Source organism: Macadamia integrifolia, chromosome 2, assembly GCF_013358625.1.
Source record: "Macadamia integrifolia cultivar HAES 741 chromosome 2, SCU_Mint_v3, whole genome shotgun sequence".
NCBI classification, from domain to species: Eukaryota; Viridiplantae; Streptophyta; class Magnoliopsida; order Proteales; family Proteaceae; genus Macadamia; species Macadamia integrifolia.
In genome coordinates this window covers 15277046-15301413 of record NC_056558.1, presented here as the reverse complement: position 1 = coordinate 15301413, position 24368 = coordinate 15277046, and the positions used below count along the sequence as shown (strand labels likewise).

General features: G+C 37.6%; 4 protein-coding genes across 4 annotated transcripts; 2 read left to right on the top strand and 2 right to left on the bottom strand.

Moving 5' to 3' along the window:
• Positions 1-3580: 3580 nt before the first annotated feature.
• Positions 3581-5612, bottom strand: LOC122059749. Its single transcript, XM_042622782.1, has 2 exons — positions 4810-5612; positions 3581-4403 (listed from the first exon to the last, which is right to left on the bottom strand). The coding sequence occupies exons 1-2, from the start codon at positions 5541-5543 to the stop codon at positions 4343-4345; spliced, it is 795 nt and encodes a 264-aa protein (XP_042478716.1). The 5' UTR covers positions 5544-5612; the 3' UTR covers positions 3581-4342.
• Positions 5613-14944: 9332 nt separating this feature from the next.
• Positions 14945-18047, top strand: LOC122059088 (pentatricopeptide repeat-containing protein At3g26540). The gene has a single exon (XM_042621786.1). It carries the CDS (start codon positions 15175-15177, stop codon positions 17308-17310), a length of 2136 nt encoding a protein of 711 aa, XP_042477720.1. The 5' UTR covers positions 14945-15174; the 3' UTR covers positions 17311-18047.
• Positions 18048-18344: 297 nt separating this feature from the next.
• On the bottom strand, positions 18345-20342 carry LOC122093787 (pentatricopeptide repeat-containing protein At2g22070-like). The gene has a single exon (XM_042664271.1). It carries the CDS (start codon positions 20193-20195, stop codon positions 18429-18431), a length of 1767 nt encoding a protein of 588 aa, XP_042520205.1. The 5' UTR covers positions 20196-20342; the 3' UTR covers positions 18345-18428.
• On the top strand, positions 20267-22953 carry LOC122093780 (putative pentatricopeptide repeat-containing protein At1g77010, mitochondrial). The gene has a single exon (XM_042664261.1). The coding sequence runs from the start codon at positions 20401-20403 to the stop codon at positions 22444-22446; it is 2046 nt and encodes a 681-aa protein (XP_042520195.1). The 5' UTR covers positions 20267-20400; the 3' UTR covers positions 22447-22953.
• Positions 22954-24368: the final 1415 nt, after the last annotated feature.

Sequence of the window (24368 nt, the reverse complement as noted above, 5' to 3'; positions counted from 1 at the left end):
ATAATCTAAACCGTCCGATTAAACCAACGGACAATAGATCCAAACCATTAGATTCGAATCTCGATGACGTCATCATGATGTAGGCGCTGACATCGTCAAAAGTGTTGACGACCACGAATTGGCTACATCAACGTATATTCCGGATCTATGTCGGCTTATCCCATAAGAACAAATCATTTGTAGACCATTAGATCTGGATCTATAAGATCTACTTGATCCAGATCTAAGGGATTGGAATCTAAGCTTCGGTGATGATGCACATACGACACACATTAGTCAATGTAATATGGTGTAGCGCCAGACCATCATATCTGATACACTCCACCAATGAGAAGCCTCGGATAAGCATCTTCAACGCAAGCTCTTGTACGAACCGTCAGATCGGAATCTGACCGACGTGGCTCAATCTGACCCGTGTATTAAGGATCCCTCTGATTCTCTTATATACACATAAGCCCCTGCTTCTATAAACTTTAATGCCAAAAACCCTTTATCAACTCAGACCTTTAAAACCTTGAAATTACACAAAAGCCCTTGAAATTTTAAAATTAAAATCAAGAAAATCCACCCAACACCGAGAGCATCTGTTGATTTTCTAGTTCGGATTTTCGAATTGACTTCATGGAAACATTTATAACATTTTCATACAATATCCAATTGAGATGAAACAAAGTGCGTTGGAACCATAACTAGACGCTCTATGACTTTTCAGAAGACTTAATCATTTGACTCAGCCATGTAAAAATACCAAAATACCCCTAGCCCTTTCCAATGATGCATCTTTCTCATACGGAATCGGAACGCGATGAAATCAGAACCGTTGGAAAGATTGGATTTTTTTCGTATTGTTACATGTAGAACACTTCCTTTAAAAAATTCATCTTTAATGCCGAAACTACGCTCGTCTGGCACAAATGTCGTAACTTCTTCATACGGTATCGGAATGTGACGAAATCAAATGTACTGGACTAGGTAAATTACAATCTATCTTTTTCATGAAGAACCGATCTTCCAAAAATGTCATTTCCATTACCGCAAATGCCCCCCAAGCATAAATAGGTTAATTTTACTAGTTTTGACCCAGAAACCCGCACCACCTACTAAGGATGTATTAAACCACTCCATACATACTAAGCGGTAGAGTTATCTCATCGGTGACACTGGACACTGTCATGTCATCATTTTCATCCACGTCACCCAAATTGGCCACGTCATCACCACCACATGGCCGGGTTGCCAACAAGGACAACCATAAACCAACAAAATCATGGTAAAAAAAATGAGGGTCGGGATAAGGACAAAAATAAGAAAAAAAAATATCAGAATCGGATTTGAGGCGGACCAAGGGCGAATTCAAGCTGCCAAAACCAAGCCTGCGCCCCTTAGCTAGAACTTTTCACATCTTGTAATGATAGAAACGTTTTTCTTTTGTAAATTATTATTATATTTTTCTATTTTTTAATAATATTTTTTTCGGTAGAACTATTTTTGAATAATCAAAGATATAATGTAATGCAGATGATGGAAAAGAATAATTCTTTTATTCTAATTACAATATATCTTTATTTTCACAATTAGGGGTTAGGGGTTATACATTTCTAATTTTCCATACAACCATTGAAGTTCGTTAATCATATACTAACAAGGTTTGTTTTGGGTAAGGATGGCATCGGCTGGCCAGATTGCATGAGCCCAGCCAGTAGAACCCGGTGTTTGGGTGGGCTTGGGCATGGGCTTTTATTGTGTAGGTCCAAGCCTTAGGGTCATCCAGCTATTTGGTATATAGAAGAATGAACGTTACCTGACTGTGTGTTCTTACGTCCACACACACAGGGTGCGTAAAAATTATGCTGCCCCACTCTAAAGATGCTCACGTGTGTCCTTTCATTGGTCGAGAACGCTGCCAGGTCATATGGTGTTCTCTCACCCTTGGTGTATTTATTTTATCAATACTAGTGTTATATAAAAGTATGAATTACATATTTTTTTTTTAATTATTTTTCACCAGACAAAATACCCTTAGCAAAGCAATAAAAAAAGTTTTTTCATATTTAAAAAAAAAAGAGCAACTCAATGCATGAGACTCCCCTTACTACAGGGTCTGGGAAGAGCAAATGGTTTTCCATGCTAATCAGATACAATTCTTTATTCTGTATTTCTTTATGGCTGTTTTTGGTGACTAGATATGAGTCTTACTCTGCTTTTTCACTTAATCAAGGATGGCAAAGATCTATTTACAAGGTGATTAAACTGATTTTGTTGAGGACTGCTAGAATATTGGTTAGCACTTAAGAAGCCTTCCCTGGAATTTCCATTTGTTATTTTATGAGAAGTAACAAGGATGGTTGTTATTATCTAAACTACTAGCTTCACAGAGCACCAAGTGAGTAGTTTATATATCAAAATTTGTGGTATCTCAATTATATTGCGGCGCAATTTAAGATTCAAATAAATGTCAAGTGCTTAGATGGTTGATGCAACAATTCTACCCATGGGATAGATAACATCAAGCATCTGTCCACCTTTAAAAATTGCAACTTCTTCATATTTCCAGGGAGATTAACAGCGTGACTGATTCCATGGCTCAGAAGGCCTTGTCTGTAAGACTGTAACATGTGAGACAATTTGGCCGCTCTCCACTCTTTCGTTATCTGATGTTCGTAACTCAAATTCTTTGTGTTGGCCACACTTTGATAAATAAGTCAGCTTTTTAGCCAAAAAAAAAAAAAATTAACTTCTTGTGAATGAAGACTAATCGGACTTGGAAACCGCTGATTCCAATTTGAATGAGCTGATTCCTCTCATTCTTTTCAGAATGTTGAACCCACGGAGTATTCCTAAAGCCACAATGAATGGAAATCCTTTCACCATGGTGCTTCGGATGGGCGTGGGGATAACGAGATGGATACTTTGGGAAAAATACTAAAACCCTGTAAGGGTTTGTGAACCCTATGATGGTAGGTGAACCATCCTCTATGGGTGAAGGAAAACTTTCTCCATATTTCATCAATGAAGTCTCTATCATCTATCAAAAAAGAAAGAAAAAAGTGCATGTGTTTATGATAGGTTTTGGCATTCTTAAATTTGTGATAACGAGCTCCAAACTGTATCAGTTGGAGAATACATGAGTTTCATTTCCTAGATTGTTTTAAAGCTGGAAAGTGGACCATGACTTAAATAAATTAGTTTGAGAATTGATTATAGATTGAACTTTCTGTTTGTTCTACTTATCCTTAAATTTTGAAAAGTGAGACTTTCCAGCTTGAGTAAATCATGAGAACAAAGACAAAGTAGTAGTAAAATGTCCACATCTTTACAAGAAGGTACCCAGTATCAGTTTTCCCTTTAAAGCATCTGTGTTGATGTTGATTTGGCTGAATCTTAATCTCACCAGGAATCTAAACTAGAGACACCTCTCCAGATCCTTAAGGATTTGAATAAAACTGGGGTGTGGACTCAAGTTCTGGGTTAGCTAAGAATCTTTAAGTAATAGTCTATTTGTTGATGATTTCCCAAAGTTGTGATCACCTTTCTCTAAAAGACTCTGGTATACATAGTGAATCAAATAAGCTCCTGGATTTGTTCCATTCTTTTTCTCTCTTTTATAAGCTGATTTTATTCAATAATACTGAAAAAGTATAGACTAAAGTACTATTACATGTCACTAGTTAATCCTTCTTCTTTTTTTTTGGATATGAAGCTGGCCATGGTAGTGGTGGTCCCTAAAAACTGTCTCCCCTTTGGCTGATTTCAAGAAATAGTTGCAGACAGACAAGCTTCCACATTTTCTTCCCCTGAACATTTTCTTGATTATTACAAATTCAGAAGGATAGGCTCCCATGGAAGGAAGAAAAAGAGATCAAAATGTGGTGAGATGCCATTGATAACTACAAATTCAGATTGACTAGTCGATCCCATCAGCTCCGGGGAACTCCTTTTCAATTTCAAGCCTTCTTGGTACTACTTAAATCAGGTTGACCAATCCTGGAAATTCTTGAGTCTTGACTTCTCACAGGGAATAGCAGTTGCAATATTTTGAGTAATCTCAGGCTCCATGATCCCCAATTATGTTTCTCCATTTTCTTCAGACCTTGATGGTTATAAGATCTCTCCACTGTGCAGGCTGACCCATACTTATGATGTAAATCGAGATCATCTGTAATGGTCAAACCACCACTCATCTCTCACCAGATAGTGGGAAAAGGAGGCTGAGATAATTAAAGAAAACTAACTGAAACAGTGACAAGTGAAGACCTCTGATCTGCTGTTGTAAGTACTATTAGGAAGATAATTACATAAACCATTCTGGTTGGTGACCCATTCAAAAGAGGGAGCCTTTCTGTTACAAGGTTTTGTCTTTGCTTTGGAAGCAAGACCAGCATTCAGCTAAGCGACCAATTTTGCTGCACACGGAGAAGACCTGTTTAAGAACTGTGTATATGACAATTAATGTATAAATGCATTCTATCAACCTTGATAACAACCTACTCCAATGAATAAATGAACCAAAATCCTATGATGTCAAATTTGCAAAATTTAGTTTAATTTCCTTAATCTATAGAGACCCAAATTTGAAGTAAATCTTACTCAGAAACAGGGGAAATAATTTCTTATGGAAAGAGAAGGGGGAATGCTAAAAGGGTTCTAGTGGAAATCAAGTTTCTTACCAAAAATTTCTTTTCCTTTTCCCTAAAATCTAGATCCTAATATCTCTATAGAAAAATTCATTGAACTAGGATTAGATCATTCCTGATCCTCTGTTTTTGATTCATGATGTTCTTATGAAGAAAACTGAAATCAGTTACATACCTTCTTCTTCTGCTACTTCCACTGCTGCTGCTACCACTGCTACCAATGCTTCCAATGTTATTGCTACTTTTTACAACCGTATCACTATCCCCTGCAAATGAGTATCTTTTTTTCCACCACTCTTTATCTATACTTTTCTCTTGTCGCTCCAACTTTGGAGATCTGGGTGGGGTTTTAGAACCAGTATCCATTGACAAGCTCTTCTTTTTCAGTCCCAAAGAAGTTGGGAAGAACATCTTAAGCAAGACAGGTTCAGTTTCCATGCTTACACTTCTCCCCATCTGCCTCTTATTTCTTTCCTGACTCTTCTTCCTTTTCCCCTTCTCACTCTGCATCTTTGGATCATTACTTTTCTTATCTGTACTAATCTGAACATGTGCCTTCTCCACAAGATCTCTCAAGGAGAGATCATAAGAAGTTTCAGGTACGTTTCGAATCATCTCCATGATCTCCTTTCTGCCTTTGGCGATCGCATTCTTTCGAGATGCCGGAGAAAGGCTGCTGTGGTGTAGAAGTGAAGCCTCTGCTTCAGGAATTCTTGATGGGCTTGAGCTCCATAGTGTTGGTGATGGTGGTCCAGACTCATCTTCTCCTTCTGTGATTGGTCTAAATTCAATACCACCACCATCAGAATACCCATAATTCCGGTAGTTTTGAGCTGTTCTCAGAGCCCGGATGCCGGAATCTGATGAATAACCATAGTTTCCAGAGAACCCACGTCGGAGTTCAGGCATGGTTGAGACGGCTACGGAAGGGAGAATGGAAGAACTAATTGTTAGTTTGAGGAGGAGAAGGGTGGGTATGGATGCATTATCTTCACCGACCTATTGGCCTGTTGGACCCCAGCCCTCAAGTCCACAAAGTCATTTTTGGTGATGGGTGGCTTGTGAGAGTCATAAAGTCAAGGGCTTCTAGATGGGTATCCCTTCAAATTTTCATTTTGTCTTTCCATGCACTCCTTGTCTCCTCCTTTGTTGCTTCAGAAAGACTGCCGTGTCCTTTATTCATGAAATCCACTCTGTTACCTAATAATAATGATAAATAATTCAGGCTTAAGAGTTCAAGTTGTTGAAGGCATGCTTAACAATTTTTGAGCCTGCACATGACAGCTACATTGAACTCCCAGATAATAAATTATATATATATATATGGGAATATTTTTTTTCAACGAAAGAACATTGTCGGTCTGGCATAGAAAACGTAAGACACGTAGGCAAATGATGAAATAGATGAGAACAACTTCAGCACACACAAGGGTGGGGGTAACACAGTTATTTTTCATCTACTATATCTGACAATACTCTAGACAAACAAGCCAATGACAATACAAACAAGAGCATCTTCAGTGCATACAGGGGTGAGGGTAGCATAGTCATTTTGCATCAATTATGTCTGAACGTTTCCTATGCCAAATCGCATAGTTCTTTTTTCTTTTCCTTTTTTTATTAATAAAAGAATTTATATTTTTTGTATTTTTTTAAGTTTCATATTGGTGAAATCTTTTTCAAAACACCTATTGGTGTGGACTGTATATCTATTCCCATAATGAGAAAGCCTTTCCATTTTTTTCAATTTGTTTATAGCATTTGTCCCTTTTGGTTGGTTGACATATTTATATGAGAAGGCTGGATCATCTGAATCATGTGCCCACTGCGACTTGTCATCCTTTATTCATCAACCATAGCAATTTTGGAGATTATATGGGTTTTAATTTATATAAGATTTAATTCTTTAGAATTAGATTTAGGACAATTCTTGATTCGTGCACAAACAAAATTGATTGTGAGTCAGATGGATTAGAAGGATGGTTCAAACAAAATGTTGACACGCCTTATCATCTCTAATACCCTACGACTCAATCTGGGTGTTTGCAAGTAAAAAGGAAGTGAAGAGTCAAGAGATTGACTTAAAAAAGACATGATTGTATAATTTACTTAAAACTTTTAGATTTGGTAATTAATATTTTTTAAATATAATTTTTACATTTATTTTCTAAATCCAAGATATTTAGTTATAAAATAAAAATTAAAAAAAGGATTTGGAGTCAATAACACAATTACTTCTGATTTAATTTTACTTTCTTTCTTCTTATTTATTGTCCTTATAATCAGATGGAGCAAACAATTTATCATGGCACTTGAGGGGTTTATACCTCTTTGTGATAACTTTCTTAGGAAACCCTCCATCTTGATGTTGGTATGGACTACAAATCCCAAAATGTAATTAATAAATCACATATATACATACATATAAATATAGAAAAAAATGTCTATAACCTATGGGCTATGCCGTTTTTTACGTCTTCTCATATAAGAGTTTTTATTATTTTATTCTCTTCTTTGAAAATAAATAAAATTTCTTTTATTATAAGAGATCATAGAAAACATTATAAATTCATAGAACCTTCCCATTATAGAGGGAAGAAGAGAAAGGTGTGCTAGAGCTGGATTGATGTAGTTTTTCCCTATTTTATGTTTGGTTCAACTTATTGTCAAAATAAACTATTTCCTTTAAAATTTGTTAAAACATTGTATTCACACGTGGGTATTACACACAACCACAAATGGTCCCCACCAAGTGAAAAATAGTGCCACACGTGGGTACTACACAAAATCATAAGGAATCAGTTCCTCTCCTTAGCAGTGATTGTGTAGGTCTTATCCATAGCTCTCTGGATGATCAACACGTGTCTAAGTAATGATTCAATTGCTCTGGTGCCTCTTTCTCCTCTTGAATACGATGTCTCTGTTCCAATCAGCAGAAGCACAATTGTTGGATCACCGCTTGGATACGTGTGATCGCCCAAGTAGCTATGGACAATACTTGGACGATCACCACTAAGAGAAGAGTGGGATCCCAACCACAAATGATCTATAGAAATTAATGACATTTAGAGTTTGCTTTCGCAAATTTCTAAAGCCCTTGGGTCTCATCCGGCTCCTTTTGCAATAACTCAGATTTTTTTTCTTGTTAATATCAGGTTAGATAGGGATACGAATATTTTATAGCACGTAGATCCAAGGGTTAGGAGCATCTTGGGCTTCGTGTCTGAGGACTTCCAACTCTTGGATTTGCACTACAGAAAAACCTTGATTCTGTTAAACTGACCTACAAGATTCATAGCTTATATGTAATTGCCTTATGTATTGAGGTAATCCATAACCCCATCCATTTAGGCTAACTCCCAATACTTTCAGATCCATTTGTGGGGTTTCTCTAAAATTTTTGGTATCGCTAATTAGGGCCCATTTTGACCCTTAATCAAATTTTCACATAAACTATACTTAGGGTGAAGAGCATTTCCAGTCTTCAATTCTTTAGATATGGATGGGTTTGTCATTTGATATATACACAAAGTTTGTGACTTGCTCCAATAACAATTTAGACGGGGATCACCGTCTTACATCAGCATGGGAGGTCCATGATGGTGTGCGTGACAGCATTAATAGGGACAAAATTTTCATAATTCATGTGGTGATGGGACATTCAGTCATTTTGCCTATTCTTATGGCGGAGTGTAAACACCATGCAGCATGACAGGAATCTCTTTCCTTTAATAGTTATTATCGATTGTAGGCCCCTTAAATCAATAAAGGCTTTCCACACAAGATTAAGCCTTGTCCATTGCTTCATCTTTTTACAAGAAAAAAATCTATTGCTTTCTTTTAATTGGGCATTGCTTCACTTTTGGAGTTCCAGTTATAAATGCACCCACCTATAAACTCCTAAAAATAAAAAGAGAAAGGAAAAGAAAACCCAATCGATTACAAGGACTGAAAAAAAATCACCGATCGATGTTTGATATATCAAGTTAGTTAGGTGATGTTCATCATCCAACTTGAGGCCCTACTCCTAAAAGTAAAAAGAGAAAGGAAAAGAAAACCTAATCGATTGTAGGGATTGAAAGAAAATCACCCGGTCGAAGTTTGATACATCAGGTCAGTTAGGTGATGCTCATCATCCAAGTTGAGGCCCTAAAGTCCTATTACACCAAAATCTCCCCCACACCCCCCAGCGAAAAAAAGTAGAAAGAAGACATGTGGTTACATGTTGGACGGATCTTTCAAGGTTTAAAAACTTGAAATTGTACATAAGATTGACCTCCATTGATTAGAAATGGAAGGAATTACTAAAATCTTACAAAATAGAATATGAAAGAAGAAATAAATTAATGCCACCTTCTAGCGTGTATTTGGACCAAGACACAACACGTACGAAAAGATTACACTGCCTCGCACTCAAGATGCTTGTGTTCTCTTTCTCATTGGCCACTCCTGCTGATGTGTACTTGCATTAGGAGGTAGCATTCCGTTGCCAACATTTTTTTTGGTTTTTTGAGTTTTTATTCAAAATTCTTGTAAATCCTGCTACAAGATATAAGTTTCATTGATTTTTTTTTTTTTTAGTTATTTTATAAGTTACAAAAATAGTAAAAAAAATAAAAATAAAGATAAAGATCTAAGTTCAATCATTACTGATTCAATAGAAATGTTTGAGAATCAATAAGAATCAGAATTAGGTTTGATTGATTCCAATTTAAACCAGTTAATTCCACCAATTATGATCTGATACTATTTACTGTTTAGTCTATTATCTCTTGATATCTGGCTTTTTTTTTAGTGAGATTTACATCTTGATAGTTAATTTGGGCAGAACTAGTACCTAAACAAGACCTGCAAGTAATATTCACCATAAACTCCATTACAGGGTTACTACTATTGCATTTATACAAATATGACACACTTTTGAATTTCAAATAGATGTTCCAAAAAATTGGGAAAATATACCACGACCAGACTCCAGTGATGGTGCACTCTATCCCCAAAGTTGGGAAAGTATGATCCATAAGTCAGGTTTCTCTTAAATTTAAAAGAAACTGAGACAAGGGCCAATAGTGGGAGCTATCAGCAATTAATTACGTCAATGCACAGGTCCAGGTGTGTAGCCTTATGTTATGGCTGTTTCTTTGTTGGTAGTCCAATTTGATGGCTGATAGATCAATGGTACCATGCCCATGTTCTTGTCAAGTCATTATCCAACAAAGACTACAAAATAACTCAGTACAAAGTGCTCAACTGTTTAATTACTCCATTTTTCTCTACTTTGAATTCTTAATGGAATTTTAGTAATCTTTTGAATTCAATTTAAAATCTTCATCAACAAACCAAGTTTATAGTGTCATGTAGCTTTTGTTTTTAGTTATTCATTTTGTAAATTAGGTTTTTATTTTTTTTTGGATGTAAATTCTAGCGACTTGCTAAAAATGTTGATCAATTGTGGAAAATAACTTTTGTGTAGCTCAATTTCACACAACCCGCCATTGTGCCACTTGAAAATATGATATGCTAATTTGGACCACTATACAAAGAGGTGATAGTCTAGATTAGTTATATGCCAAATTTTTTACCTTAATTCAACCAAATACCCCTCATGTATATCCATGCATCTTTGTATTGATTTACATTCTTTTGATAATCCTTGATTTTATACCTTTATTTTTTATGTCATCAACTTTATTCATAATGAAACTTGATGTATTAAAATAGGTCCTTAGGGTCTCCATGTTCATAGAACTTGCTGTATTTGAAGATGCCTTATAGTTTTTGAACACATAGAAAGCCTTCTTATATGGGCCAGAGTTTAACCCCACCACACCCCACCCCCCAAAAGAAAAAAAAAAAGGCAACATAAGAAACTATAAGTCACTCATTAATTTTGTTGCTTTAATCACATCTAACAAATAAAATTGTAATATATATATATATATACTTTTTTTTTTTGGGTAAAAATAACATGTGTAAAGATTCAAAAAACTATGACAATACATTTGTACATCCTTAGATTATTTAATAAAAAAAGTAACATTAATATTTATTCAATAAATAATAATATATGAAGCATCTTGAAATAATTTCAAATTAATAAGTTAGTAGTGGTCATTAGTCATCTTAAAAGACTATCATCTACCAAAATGTCTTGAACTTTACTAAAGAAAATCTACCTAAATGTCATTATGCTAAATATAGAATTTTAGTTGAGCCCCAAGTTTATTTATAAAGTACCCTGAAATATTCTTATTTATTATTATATTGATTGATGTAGAGATTGATTTAAGAAGGCTGACTTAGAAGAGGGTTTGAGCAGATTTTTCTTTAATAGGATTCAAAACCAGAATCATTATATGTTAGCTTACATACAAGATTTAAAATCCTTGAATTGGACAATAGATTGGCCTCCACTGATATCGAGTCAAATTAAATTTGAATCAGCTGAAACCAGCTAGGAATTCATAGAATCAACTACCCTAGAAAATGGAATTAGTAACAAAAACCAAAGATTTTTATAGATCTTACTATAAGATATAGTTTCATAAATTTTCTACTATTTTACTTAGCATAAAAAAGAAAAAAAATGGCAAAAAAAAAAAAAACGAAGTGCATTCTGAGACAATTTAAAAGAAGAGTTTGAAATTAGACAAAATTGGAATTGAAATAGAATGATTTCTGTTAGCATTAACTGATTTTGATTCGATTCAGAGATTGCCTAAAATCTATCTGGTTGACTGAAGTAGGGATACCCCTTACGGTTCATTACCTTGCCATAAACCAACTTTAATTCGTATCAATTTATCTTCTGATGCATGTTTTTGCCTTCTTCTAACTATTTTCATGTGAACTCGTAAATTATTTTGATACTGAATTTTGGACTGGTCAAAATACCCATTTTTTTCACATGCAGGTCCACTTTTCATGGAGTGATCAATAATAGGTTGTTTTCACCCCACCACCAAAAAAAAAAAAAAAAAAGTTGGTTGGCTGGTTAATATGCTATCACAACCATATTCAATAATCAAGTGTTAAGATTCAGTGAACCTGTGTATATAGTCGATACATATTTATATGGTCAGAATTCAATACCAATATAATATCTATATCGATTTGATACTTGCACAATTCTAACCAATTCATGTCAACTTTGTATTAATATCGGCCAAGATCAATAAAGAAACCAATTCCAATACCTATAACCTTGCAAGAGAGAGAGGGGAATTATTTTGTGACCATTTGACTTCAAAAAGTATATAAAAAAGGTATGGCCTTTTAAAATTAATCGTGCATAAGCGTAATTATTAAAAGCAAAAATTTTGAAGGTGTTATTTATTTATTTATTTATTTTTGCCTAATTAGAATTATCATGTGACACAAGTGCAATGAAAAGATGTTCAAATCGAAGACTTGTTTACGGAGACTTATAAACTAACATATCCCCTCCCATGCCCATAAATAAATTAATAAATCCCATACCATTTGATTACTCATACATGTGGGGCACGTTTCTTTTCTTATATTGATAATCCTTCTAGAAATATTTATGAATAGAATTACATTAAACAATTCTTTTGAACATTAAAAAAAGAGAAAAAATTAAGTTGTAAATTTAATGATTATACTAAACCTCACACGATCATATTAGTCAAATCATTTTGTCAAGTGAATAGATGATATGGCCATTCCAACTGTTGTATAGAAAGAGCATAGTCTAGATAGTCACGTATCAAATATCCTCATGGACCCGTGTATTGGCATGCCTTCCGTGTATATTCATGCATATGTTTTAATACTCTAGCCAGTATCATGTACTCCCCTAACTCATAAACAGGAACAAACAATCTAGATAGAAAAGGCCATCATGAAAATGAATAACTCAAATCTGTTTATGATTCTCTAAAATTCAACAATTATGACTCCAATAATGAACAAAAAATAAATAAATAATAAAATAAAATAAAAACTCCAACAACGACCCAAAAATCAAAAGGGTTTTCTTAAAGAAGCCAAAAATTCAAATTTTAATTCAATCAAGCTCCTAATAGTTCATTTCCTTTTTGAATGTAAGAGTTTTTCAAGTTCCTTGATTCCTCTGATCACTTAATGACTTCTATTGCTTTGGACCAACCTTTGGAAATGCATCTCCCACCCCCGCCCCCACCCCCACCCCATTGGCCCGTATCAGTTAAGGTGAATTACTGACTGGGTCAATTGATCCTTCCATCCACCCACCGACAGTGTTTCGTTATTCATGGCATCTGTTTTATTTTGACTCTAAAAATGAAAGGAACTGTTACAACAAAGAAAGCCAAATGGAGCTATCAACAGTTGGAATAGGGATGCCAATCGGTTGGTTCGGTTTGATCCGATCTTGATTGGGTTTAATCAGTTTTGGGCTGAGAATTTGTGAAACCGAAGCGCTTGATGAGGGAAGGTTCTGTTTTCTCTCTCTCTTATCATGCTGTTACTGGTTTGATATCGGGTTCCGTTTGCTTAGCGTTTAGTTTATCATGTATATATATACACACATGATTATGAAAAATAACGTGTTTTTAATGGTTTTCGGGTTAGTATTGGTTTTATATCAATTTCATTCTGATTTTCAAGGTTGGTATGGTTTTCAATTGGTCTAACGCAGTTTAATTTTCAGCCAGTTCTACAATAACCCAAACTGAAGCCGGCTCAATAGAAAGTTGGTTCGGGTTTCCAATTTGGTAGCTTATAGTTCAATTGCACAATGCCCATGTTCTTCTCAAGTAGTTATCCAAGTTAAGAGCTCAAAACTTTGCACAATTGATCAAATCTTTGCTACATTATTTTTTTTTTCTCTTTGAATTCTTATCGGAATTGAAATAATCTTGTGAATCTAATTTTAAATCTTCAACATCAAAGCAAGTTTTTCCTTTAAATTTTGGAATTCTGAAACTGAGTGTTCAAGGGAGCAGGACCAGCAGAGAGGAAGATTTGGACTTTAATCTATTTCTATGGCCTTTCATAGTCTCAACGCCGTGAAGGAACAAAGAAGAAACATTTATGGGTTGGGATGACTTCTCCTGTGTTTTCGCATGGAAAAAGAAAGCTCTTAAAAGTATTTGAAAAGAAAACTAGGATTTAGGACTGGAAATAAAATAGGTTAGCCCTTGATGTGTGGGTAATCATAATAGTTTTCTTGATGGTCAAGCTATATCCTTTCCCCTAATTGCACAAATAGTTATTGGGATTGAGTTCCCTATTCGGCTATATCCTATGATAATGTCTCCTTGTACCTATTATTGTCTTTCTCTCTCTCTCTCTCCTCCCACAATAAGGGTTAGATACATCATTTAATAGGAGAGAACAAAGAGATAGACACAAAGAGATACTGGCATACACTACAAAGAATAGATCCATTGGTTGCACGATCACCTAGTCGTATGGGTGAACATCCAACATTTGTCCATTTTTCTGTCAATACATGAGTGAAAGGTATATTTGGAAACAAAAGGAACAGATGTTGGATGTTCACTTGTACAACTAGATGATCGTATGAGCAGTAGATCCAATGCCTTGTAACTAGGGGTGTCAATTCCTAAATCGAACCGGTAAAATCGGCCGGACCGAACCGATAACAACCCGGACCGAACCGAACCGAAGCCTTATTGGTTCGGTTCGGTTTCGAGTATTGTAACCCCAAAACCAAACCGAACCGCACCGAAAACCGGACGAACCCGAAACCGGCTCAAAACCCGGACCGAAACCGAAACCAAACCGGTAAGAAACCGAAACACTCCAAAATTCATTAAAAAAATCAAAATTTGAATAGTTTTGTATACATTTGTATGGAAAATCGAATCCAAACTAGACCAAAAATCAAAACCAACCCGGTTACAAATCGATTTAAGAAACCGAAGTTCAACAATTCATCATTTGGTTGTTTCCTAATGGCTCCATACCGGTTTAAAAAACCGATCCAAACCGAAATGAACCTAATAAATCCAAACCGGTACCAACCCGAACCCAAACCGCACCGAAGCCGAGACCGGACCGAAACCGATAAATCCTTAATGGGTCGGTTTCGGTCACTTCCAAACTCACACCGAAACCGGTGGAACCGGACCGAAACCGCACCAACCCGGACCGTTGACACCCCTACTTGTAACATTCTTTTTTTCATATTTAACATGAGAAAAAGAATTCTGCTTGATCATGTGATCCCGACGCCTAGACATAAAAGTGCATAAAATTATCATGCCATATTCTCTCTCTCTCTAGAGAAAAAAAATAAATAAATAAACCTGCCATACCCAAGATATTAGGTATTAACTCCAGGAAAACTAGCAGCAGCGTGCCAAACGCCCCAACCTCTTCTTTTTGACAAATACTTTGGATAGACTCCAGTGATCTATTTCTCAATTAAAAGAAAACCAAAAGTGTCTACTGTGCTGAATCGGAGACTCACTCTGATTGTTCGGTCACCCAGTGGAGACGATTTTCCGAGTTTTAAAACACAAATCCACCTGTAGATTTGAATCGAACACATCCCGCTCTCCATGCTTACATGGGTGTTAATGCAGCCTCCGTACTTAATCGTCTCCTTCAGAAGAATACCCAAAGAACCAAAACACCACCCACTAACTCTATTGCCATTACCAATTCCATTAAAGCTCACCTCAAATCTGGTAGCCTAAAAAAAGCCGTCTCCGTCCTCTTTGCTTCCCCTGTACCCGTCCCTTTTTATATTTACGCCCGTCTGTTCAAAATATGTTCATCCACACCTGCAATTGTTGAAGCCCGAAAGGTTGAATCCCATCTTGTAACTTTCCATCCCCAGCCACCAATCTTTCTTCTCAACCGAGCTATTGAAGCTTATGGGAAATGTGGTTGTTTGGAGGATGCAAGGGAATTGTTCGAAGAAATGCCTCAAAGAGATGGTGGCTCATGGAATGCGATTATCACCGCGTTTTCACAAGGTGACTTTGCTGAGAAAGCAGTAGGAATGTTCTCCCGTATGAATAAGTTGGGAGTTGTAGCTAACGAGATCACCTTTGCTAGTGTTCTTGGGTCCTGTTCTGTGATTTTATCTTTGTTTCTTTCCAGGCAAGTGCATGGGCTTATTGTAAAATATGGCCTTTGCTGGAATGTGATTTTGGGCAGTTCATTGGTTGATGTTTATGGGAAATGCCGGATTATTGGTGATGCGCGTAGAATGTTTGATGAGATCCCCAACCCGAATTCTGTTTCTTGGAATGTGATTGTTAGGAGATATCTCGAGATGGGTGATGAAAGGGAAGCAATAGCTATGTTTTTCAAAATGGTCGAGGCAAATGTTAGGCAGTTGAATTTTACATTCTCTAATGCTCTTATTGCTTGTTCAAGTATATCTGCACTCAATGAGGGGTATCAAATCCATGATGTTGTAATTAAGGTTGGTTTTGAAGAGGATACTGTAGTTACAAACTCGCTTATTAATATGTACGCAAAATGTGGAGGTCTGGAGGATGCTCGTAGGCTTTTTGATCAACCTGGTTTGAAAAATATGATTTCTTGGACTTCAATCATGTCAGGCTATGCAACAAGTGGGAGGACTGCAGAGGCAAGGGAGCTCTTTAATAAGATGCCTGAAAGGAGTGTAGTCTCCTGGAATGCAATGTTGGCAGGGTATGTAAAGTTTCTTCTGTGGGAGGAAGCCTTGGATTTTGTCTTCTGGATGCGCAAAACCACCAAAGATATTGACCACGTGACACTTAGTTTGATCCTTAATGTGTGTGCTGGGAGTTCAGATGTTGAATTAGGGAAGCAGGTTCATGGGTTTGTCTATAGGCATGGGTGGTTCTCTGATCAATTCGTTAGCAATGGACTCCTTGACATGTATGGGAAGTGTCGGAGCTTTAGGTATTCTAGAGCTTGGTTCTTTGAGATGGGTCGTTTGCGTGATAGAGTTTCTTGGAATGCTTTAATCAGTAGCTATGCTCGTCATCATCAGAGTGAAGAAGCTATGGAAATTTTTCGGGAGATGCTATGGGAGACAACACCAAGTGAGTTCACATTCGGAACCCTCTTAGCAGCTTGTGCAAATATCTTTACACTTAAACAAGGGAAGCAAATCCATGGGTACATGATCAGGAATGGTTATGAGATAGATCTTGTTATTAGAGGAGCTTTGGTTGACATGTACTCTAAATGCCGATGTCTTGAATATGCCCTCAAGGTTTTTAAAGAGGCAGTTTCACGGGATGTGATCTTGTGGAACTCCATGCTTTTGGGGTGTGCTCACAATGGAAGAGGTGCAGATGTTCTTGAATTGTTTGGGTTGATGCAGAAGGAAGGAATTAAAGCTGATCATGTCACTTTTCAAGGGATTTTACTTGCTTGTATTGGTGAAGGATTTGTTGATCATGGTAGGCAGTATTTCAATTCAATGAGTGATATGTTCTGTATCATACCTAGGTTAGAGCATTATGAATGCATGATTGAGCTCTTTTCTAGGTATGGTGTCATTGATGAGCTTGAGGATTTTATTAAGAGAATGCCATTTGATCCTACTGTAGAAATGTTGACTAGAATCTTCGATGCTTGTAGAGAACATGAGCATTCCAGGTTGGGAGAATGGGCTGCACAACACCTTAATGAATTCAAACCCCTAACTCCATTTCGGTTTGAGACCTTGTCTGAACCTGATTTGGGCAAGTTGTGATCATTAAATGCAGAAGCACAGGAATCTTATTAATCATTGATTTCTCTCATGAGACTCTTGTTTGATTTGGAATTTCTCTATGCAATAATGCAGAAGCTACAGTTAATCTTCGCTCATGAAGATCTTCATGAAAAGAGAATCTGATTCTCACTTCACAAAGGGGACTACAAACTCAACCACATAATCTGAAAGAGGGGACATTGAGATGACAAGGCATTTTATACTTGTGGCTCGAAGCTGTATTTGGTTAGAGATCTGTCCTTGTCTCATGCAAAAATGAGTAGTGGTCATTGAACGGGATGCTGAGAACAAAGAGGAAAAGCTTTAACTAGCAAGCTTGCCACGCAAAAAGTGATGCTTGGTTTTTGACATAATGAATCTGCAACAAGCAAATTGCTGCATGCATGTTCTATTGAAGCTGAATCTAGAGATCCTCTGAAGAGGATTTGGGTTTCTTGAAAGTTGAAGCATTTTATTTCCTTGTCATCAGGGAGCTGAGCATTCTTAATTTGAAGGGTGACTGAAGTCAGCTGGATATACCTTCCACCTCTGCTGTATAGGCCAAAACCCCTGTAAAATTTCATTTGCCTTTTGGAGTCAAAAGTTGTTACTGACTTTGATAGTTTCACGAAGTATTCTCAACATCTCCTATATAATTGTCAATTCTCTAATGCCTACATACTTTTTTCTACAATGTACCTATTATTTCTCAACAAAGAAGAGAAGTTTTAAGTTCTTTCATGCTGTCTGGTGAAGTTAATTACAGTGCTTGATGGTTGAGGGCATTACACTCCATGGGACTACGTAGGAAATGGAATGGTTGATGTATTCTTGGGGAAAATCTCTCTGAACATGAGGCGTAGGTTATGCCTACTCACATCCACTTTTTCTTTATTGTATTTTCTCATTCCTCAGAAGAATTAATAAAAAAATCCATGTGAGGAGGCATTCCCTACACCTTATATTCGGAGAACATAAACAATATAATAAAGGGGGGAAAAAAAAGGCGAAGCAAACACAGACGCACAAAACAATGAAATAAAAACAATGAGGAATTTCATCCTTCTATTATCAAACAGTGTACCTTAAATATTAATTGAAAAGAAGAACAGGAGACTTTATTCATTGCATACTTGAGATAACAATCCATCATCTTCATCAAGAATGAACAAGTGACCATCATAGGGATAGGGTAGAAAACCTGCTTCCTTCATCTGGTCCGCTAGGATATCGATAACTTCATATATTCCGTCTGTTTGACAATGGGACTTGTCTTCTGCCACAAACCAATGTCTTGCATTTCTCACTTCAATAATACTATAAGCTACATCCTTTTTCAAACGCCTCTCCTTCATGAGTGTCCTCACTCTACGGGAATCATCCCATCTCTTTGCAGCAGCATAAATGTTTGATAACATAACATATCTTGCAGCATTCCAAGGTTCTAGTTCAAACAAAGCTTCTGCAGCCCTTCTTGCAAGATCCAAGTTTCCATGGACCCGACAGCCACCCAGTAGTGCACCCCACATCCCGATGCGATCCGGTCCATGAGGTGCATTATTGATCAGCTCCACTGCCTCCTCAAGTCTGTTCATTCTTCCCAGCATGTCAATCAGGATTGCATAGTGGTCTGACCTTGGGCATACACCAAAGTCCTTTTCCATTAACTCTAAGAAATGTCTTCCTTTGGATACTAAACCTGTATGACTACAGGCAGTTAACACACCAAGAAATGTTACATGATTTGGGGTTACACCTTCCTCTGTCATCTTATTGAATGCCATGAGTGATTCCTCCCCATAGCCATTCTGAGCAAATCCAGTTATCATTGAGTTCCAAGAGATGATATCCTTCTCAGGGATTTTCTCAAACAACCTTTTACCTGATTTCATGTCACCACACTTGGCATACATGTCAATCAAAGCATTAAATATAAACACATTGAACAGATCACTTCTATCACCATTTCTGGTAATGCAGCCATGAAGCTGTTTTCCACGTTCAATGAGAGCTAGATCTGCACAAGCACTTAATAAACCAACAAAAGTGAATGCACTAGGTGGGATACCCTCTTCCTGCATCTGCACAAATAAATCCAATGCCTCAACTCCCCAACCATTCTGTGCAAGTCCTGTGATTAGAGCAGTCCAGGAGATGGCATTCTTGACTGGCATCTGATTAAATACCAAATAAGCATTTTCCAATTGTGATGCCCGTACATAAGCAACAACCATTGAAGTCCATGACACAACATCCCTTTCTTCCATTTGACTGAAGACTTTATATGAAGCATCAGGGTCACCACACTTTCCATATGCATCAATTAAAACATTGTACATTATAAGATTTATTTCTATGCCAATCACAGCCAATGCTCCATGGACCTGACGCAAGAGTTCTAGTGTTCCCAAGTTAGCACAAGTACTCACCATACTGACCACTGTGAACTTATCAATCAACAGAGAATTATACTGTTTCTGCATCCTCTTGAAGACATCAATCGCTTGTTTGTGAAACCCATGATGGCTAAACCCTGAAATAATCGAATTATAGCTAACGAGGTTTGGTTCCGGCATTTCATCAAACAACTTCTGAGCTCTATCAAAAAGACCAAATCGGCAACAAGCTGAAATGATTGTATTCCATGAATGCGTGTTCGTGATAGGGAGTTCATCAAAAGCATTATGAGCACTTTCAAAAGAATCCAATTTCGAGTACATGTGAATGATACGGTTAGCGAGGAAGACATTGAGATTAAGAGCAGTTTTGATTAGATGACAATGGATGAATCTTCCAAGCTTCAGATGTCTGGTTGTGAGGCAACTTTCAATAAGAGATGCATAGTGATGTATAGGGTCAACGGCTTTGGAGCTACCGTTGGGCATGACAACTCAAGCGGAAAGAGCAACTTCCAGAACTCCAGAGGACTGCTAACTATATAATTTCATCACGTGTCTCAAACTCACTGGGGCCCACTAATGTTGCTTTTAAGCCAGTATCGAGCAATCATTTTTAGTGTTCAACAGTTGGATTTGGTTTCGGTAATTCGGTTAGAGATTGAGAGACTCACTTGATTCATGATTGTCCAAAATGGAGCGTGATCTCCATTCCTACGTTAATCTGTTGCGATCCTGCAACATTAACCGTTCGATCCAGCAAGGGAAGCAGCTCCATGTTCATCTGCTCAAAATGGGTGTACTGAATTCTCTGACATTCATTGGCAACTATCTGTTGCAGTTGTATACAAGGTGGGGTGACTTGTCTGATGCACGTTTGTTGTTTGATGAAATGCCACAAAGAAACCATTTTTCATGGAATACTATGATAGAGGCCTACCTGAAATCTGGAAGCAAGGAAGATTCACTGGGGTTGTTTTATTCCATGCCCCACAAGAACGATTTCTCATGGATTGCAGTAATCTCGAGTCTAGTGAAATCGGGTGACCTTGATACAGCTGGAAGACTGTTCAATGAAATGCCTGTCAAAAATGGAGTTGCATGGAATTCAATAATTCATGGGTACGTACGCCATGGATATCCAGAACAAGCTCTGAGGCTCTTTAAGGATTTGTCTTCAGAGCCCAGTGAAACGTCACAGACTGATAACTTTGTTCTTGCGACAGTTATTGGTGCATGTGCCAATGTGGCAGCCCTTGATTGGGGTAAGCAAATCCATACTCGTATTATTGTCACTGACGTGAAGTTTGATCTGGTACTTGGGAGTTCCCTTGTAAACATGTATGGTAAATGTGGGGATTTGGATAGTGCGAGTCACATTTTGGATTTGATGCCGGAATCCGATGACTTCTCTGTATCAGCATTGATCACTGGATATGCAAATTGTGGTAGATTGTCTGATGCTAGAAGAATTTTTGATAGAATAAGTAGCCAATGTGTTGTGGTGTGGAACTCCATGATCGCTGGATATGTTGCCAATAATGAAGTAGGGGAAGCATTAAATCTCTTCATTAGGATGCAGAAAGATGGAATTCAAGCAGACCCCTCTACTCTGGCCAGTGTTTTGAGTGCTTGCATTAGCATGGGAAATCTTACCAAGGGTAAGCAAATGCATGCTTATTGTTACAAAGTCGGGGTTATTCATGATATTATTGTTTCTAGTGTTCTTGTTGACATGTACTCCAAGTGTGGAAGACCAAATGATGCTTGCAAATTCTTTGGCGAGCTAAAAAATTATGACACGGTGTTGCTCAATTCTATCATCACTTTATACTTCAGTTGTGGAAGAATTGAAGATGCAAGATGGGTCTTTGAGACAATGCCTGTTAGGAGCTTGATCTCCTGGAATTCTATGATTGTGGGCTATAGTCAAAATGGCTGTGCTGTTGAGGCTCTTGAACTTTTCTGTGAGATGCATAGGCTAGATTTAAGGATGGACGAGGTTAGCCTGGCCAGTGCAATCAGTGCTTGTGCTAGCATTTGTTCTCTAGGCCTTGGGGAGCAGATCTTTGCTCGAGGTGCTATCACCGGCCTTGAGTCTGATCAGATCATCTCCACCTCCCTCATTGATCTCTATTGCAAGTGTGGTAACGTTAAAGATGGAAGAAAACTGTTCGAAGAAATGAAAAAATTTGATGAGGTGCCTTGGAACTCAATGTTAGTTGGTTATGCTACAAATGGTTATGGGATTGAAGCATTGAAGTTATTTGATGAGATGAGCCATGCTGGTGTTCGTCCTAATGACATTACCTTCACAGGTGTGTTGTCTGCCTGTGACCACTGTGGACTAGTCGAGGAGGGAAAGAGATGGTTTTATTCAATGAAATGGGAACATCAAATTGAGCCAGGGATTGAGCACTACTCATGCATGATTGACCTGTTTGCCCGTGCAGGCTTCCTTAAGGAAGCCATGGATCTCATTAACCAGATGCCATTTGAAGCAGATGCAAGCATGTGGTCATCGGTGTTGAGAGGATGTATGTCTCATGGAGATGAAGCTCTTGGGAGAAAGGTGGCACAGTATATTATTATGCTTGATTCTGTTGGTTCAAGTGCTTATGTACAACTATCTAGCTTATATGCAACTTCCGGGGATTGGGAGAAATCTGCAGATGTTAGAAAGACGATGCAAGATAGGAGAATCAGAAAGAATCCTGGTCGCAGTTGGGTGGATAGCTGAGCAAGAAATTTTGCCCAATGTGTCTATTTTATACACCTTGAAGGGTCATGGTTCATTCTGGACTCTTGTTTTTTGCTCTATTTATGCTAACATGGCTCCCCTCCCTCCCCCTCTTCCTCTTCAACTTCCTGGCATATGGTCCTGATTTGATAATTCAAATTATGAATGCGTGCTAGCATGCAATGGTGCTCATATCAGCTTTACTCCGCCAAGTGCTTGCTGGATTCGCGCCCTTGCTTCATGTGGTGTTTTGTCCCTAGTTCTTTCCGAATGGGACATACTGGAGAACTCACTTTTCCTCTTTGAAGAGATGCACATATTGGATTCAAGAGCTTGTAATTTGATTATTCAGCTGAGGGAGATATCTGGCTGTTTGTGCTCACCTTCATGGATAACTTCAAGCCAACAGGGTTCATGCTTGGTAGCATTTTTAGCTCTGCTTTGTTCCTCTTTCCCGGAGAGGATGGGATTATTTATTCTGAATCTGAGTAAATTCTCACTTGCTCTTGAGAGTGTCAATCAAATCTGAGTTAATTGATCCTACAATGAAAATTTTTGCTTAAAATTCGTTTCAGAGAGTAATTTGGAATGCAATGCCATGATTATGTGTTTCACTTGAAGTAGATTCAGGTCTGAAGCACCAGAATTTATTTGAACTACTTAAGTGTGGTACCGTAGCCGACTGAATTACTCTATCTGGGGTATATTGGTTGCAAACAATGGGGAATTTCAGCTCCATAGAGCAAAAATAAAAATAATTCCCTGGATTCATTGTTATGCTTGTATAGTGGCACGATTGGTTGGGCTGTTTAACTCACATCAGAATGGAGATCATAGAAACAGCGCCTCATTGAGCCAAGTGCCTTCAGTTTAGGGGTCACGTATTTGTGCTTATGGGATTTCTTTGAGGTTGAGAGTTGGAGAGAGGATGCTGAAGTTGGACTCCTCTGTTCCTTGTTGTCTGGGGTGTTTTTGGGATGAAGCATATAATTGAAGTAGAATTTGCAGAAGGTAAGTGGAGGCAGAGTGGTAGGATCAGGAACCATGTCTTTGTTTTTAGGGTGAACCAAACAGTGCGTCATGGAGGCAAAGCCATTTTTATCAATATTAAGATTGCTGTACCAGGAGATGCTGTTCTGTAGTGTATCCATCATTAGCTCAAGGTGTAGTTTCGGATAAGGGGTAGAATGAAGTAGACCAGTTGTAAAAAAAAAATTAACTCAAATTTAATCAAATTTCTTCCATGTATTTTTCAGCCCTTCATTGTATTGGCATTGACCCCTCCCAATCTCCCATGAATTTGCCACTTCACCAAGTCTATCTGGGCAGAAACTTGACATGTGAGCCGGAAACCTTGGGCTTCCTTATCCACAAAATTTCAGCCACATCTAACGTGCCATGTGACAGGAAATGTATTGGAGTAGATATTTTTGTACACTGTGTAGAGTATATTAATCATGTTTTGACCAATGGATGCAGAAATAGATTGTTCATCATTCTGGATGCTGGAATGCTTTTAGGTTGAAGAATACGGTTGTGCTGCTAGGAAATTTCTTGCCCATTGCAACGTGTTGGCCACACGTTCAAAACTTGGGAAAGGCGTCTCCTACGAAGCAGGGTAAGTCTGAGTACATTTGCCCTCCCCAGTCCCTGCAGGAGTGGGAGCCTTGTGCACTAGGTTCTTTTTTTTTCTAATAAAATCCTAATACTGATAAACTTCTGAACCAGGTTTCCTTTTTCAGCTCTCCAGTTTGTGTCATCATTTTCTTCCAAAATTGTAACAGAAGTCCTAACTTCCAAAATTCAAGCTAATCTATTTTGTTTATGGCAAAAATCAATGTCCATTCAGACCTTGGTTTTACATGGTAGTTTTTTACTTGATCAATGGATTTTTTTCATGAGACACTTATCTACCAAAAAAA

Coding starts and splice junctions, on each gene's coding strand:
- LOC122059749 (XM_042622782.1), bottom strand. CDS start 5,543: ATGCCTGAACTCCGACGTGGGTTCTCTGGAAACTATGGTTATTCATCA. Junction 4,404..4,809: donor GGAAGTAGCAGAAGAAGAAG/GTATGTAACTGA, acceptor CTCCGTGTGCAG/CAAAATTGGTCGCTTAGCTG.
- LOC122059088 (XM_042621786.1), top strand. CDS start 15,175: ATGGGTGTTAATGCAGCCTCCGTACTTAATCGTCTCCTTCAGAAGAAT.
- LOC122093787 (XM_042664271.1), bottom strand. CDS start 20,195: ATGCCCAACGGTAGCTCCAAAGCCGTTGACCCTATACATCACTATGCA.
- LOC122093780 (XM_042664261.1), top strand. CDS start 20,401: ATGGAGCGTGATCTCCATTCCTACGTTAATCTGTTGCGATCCTGCAAC.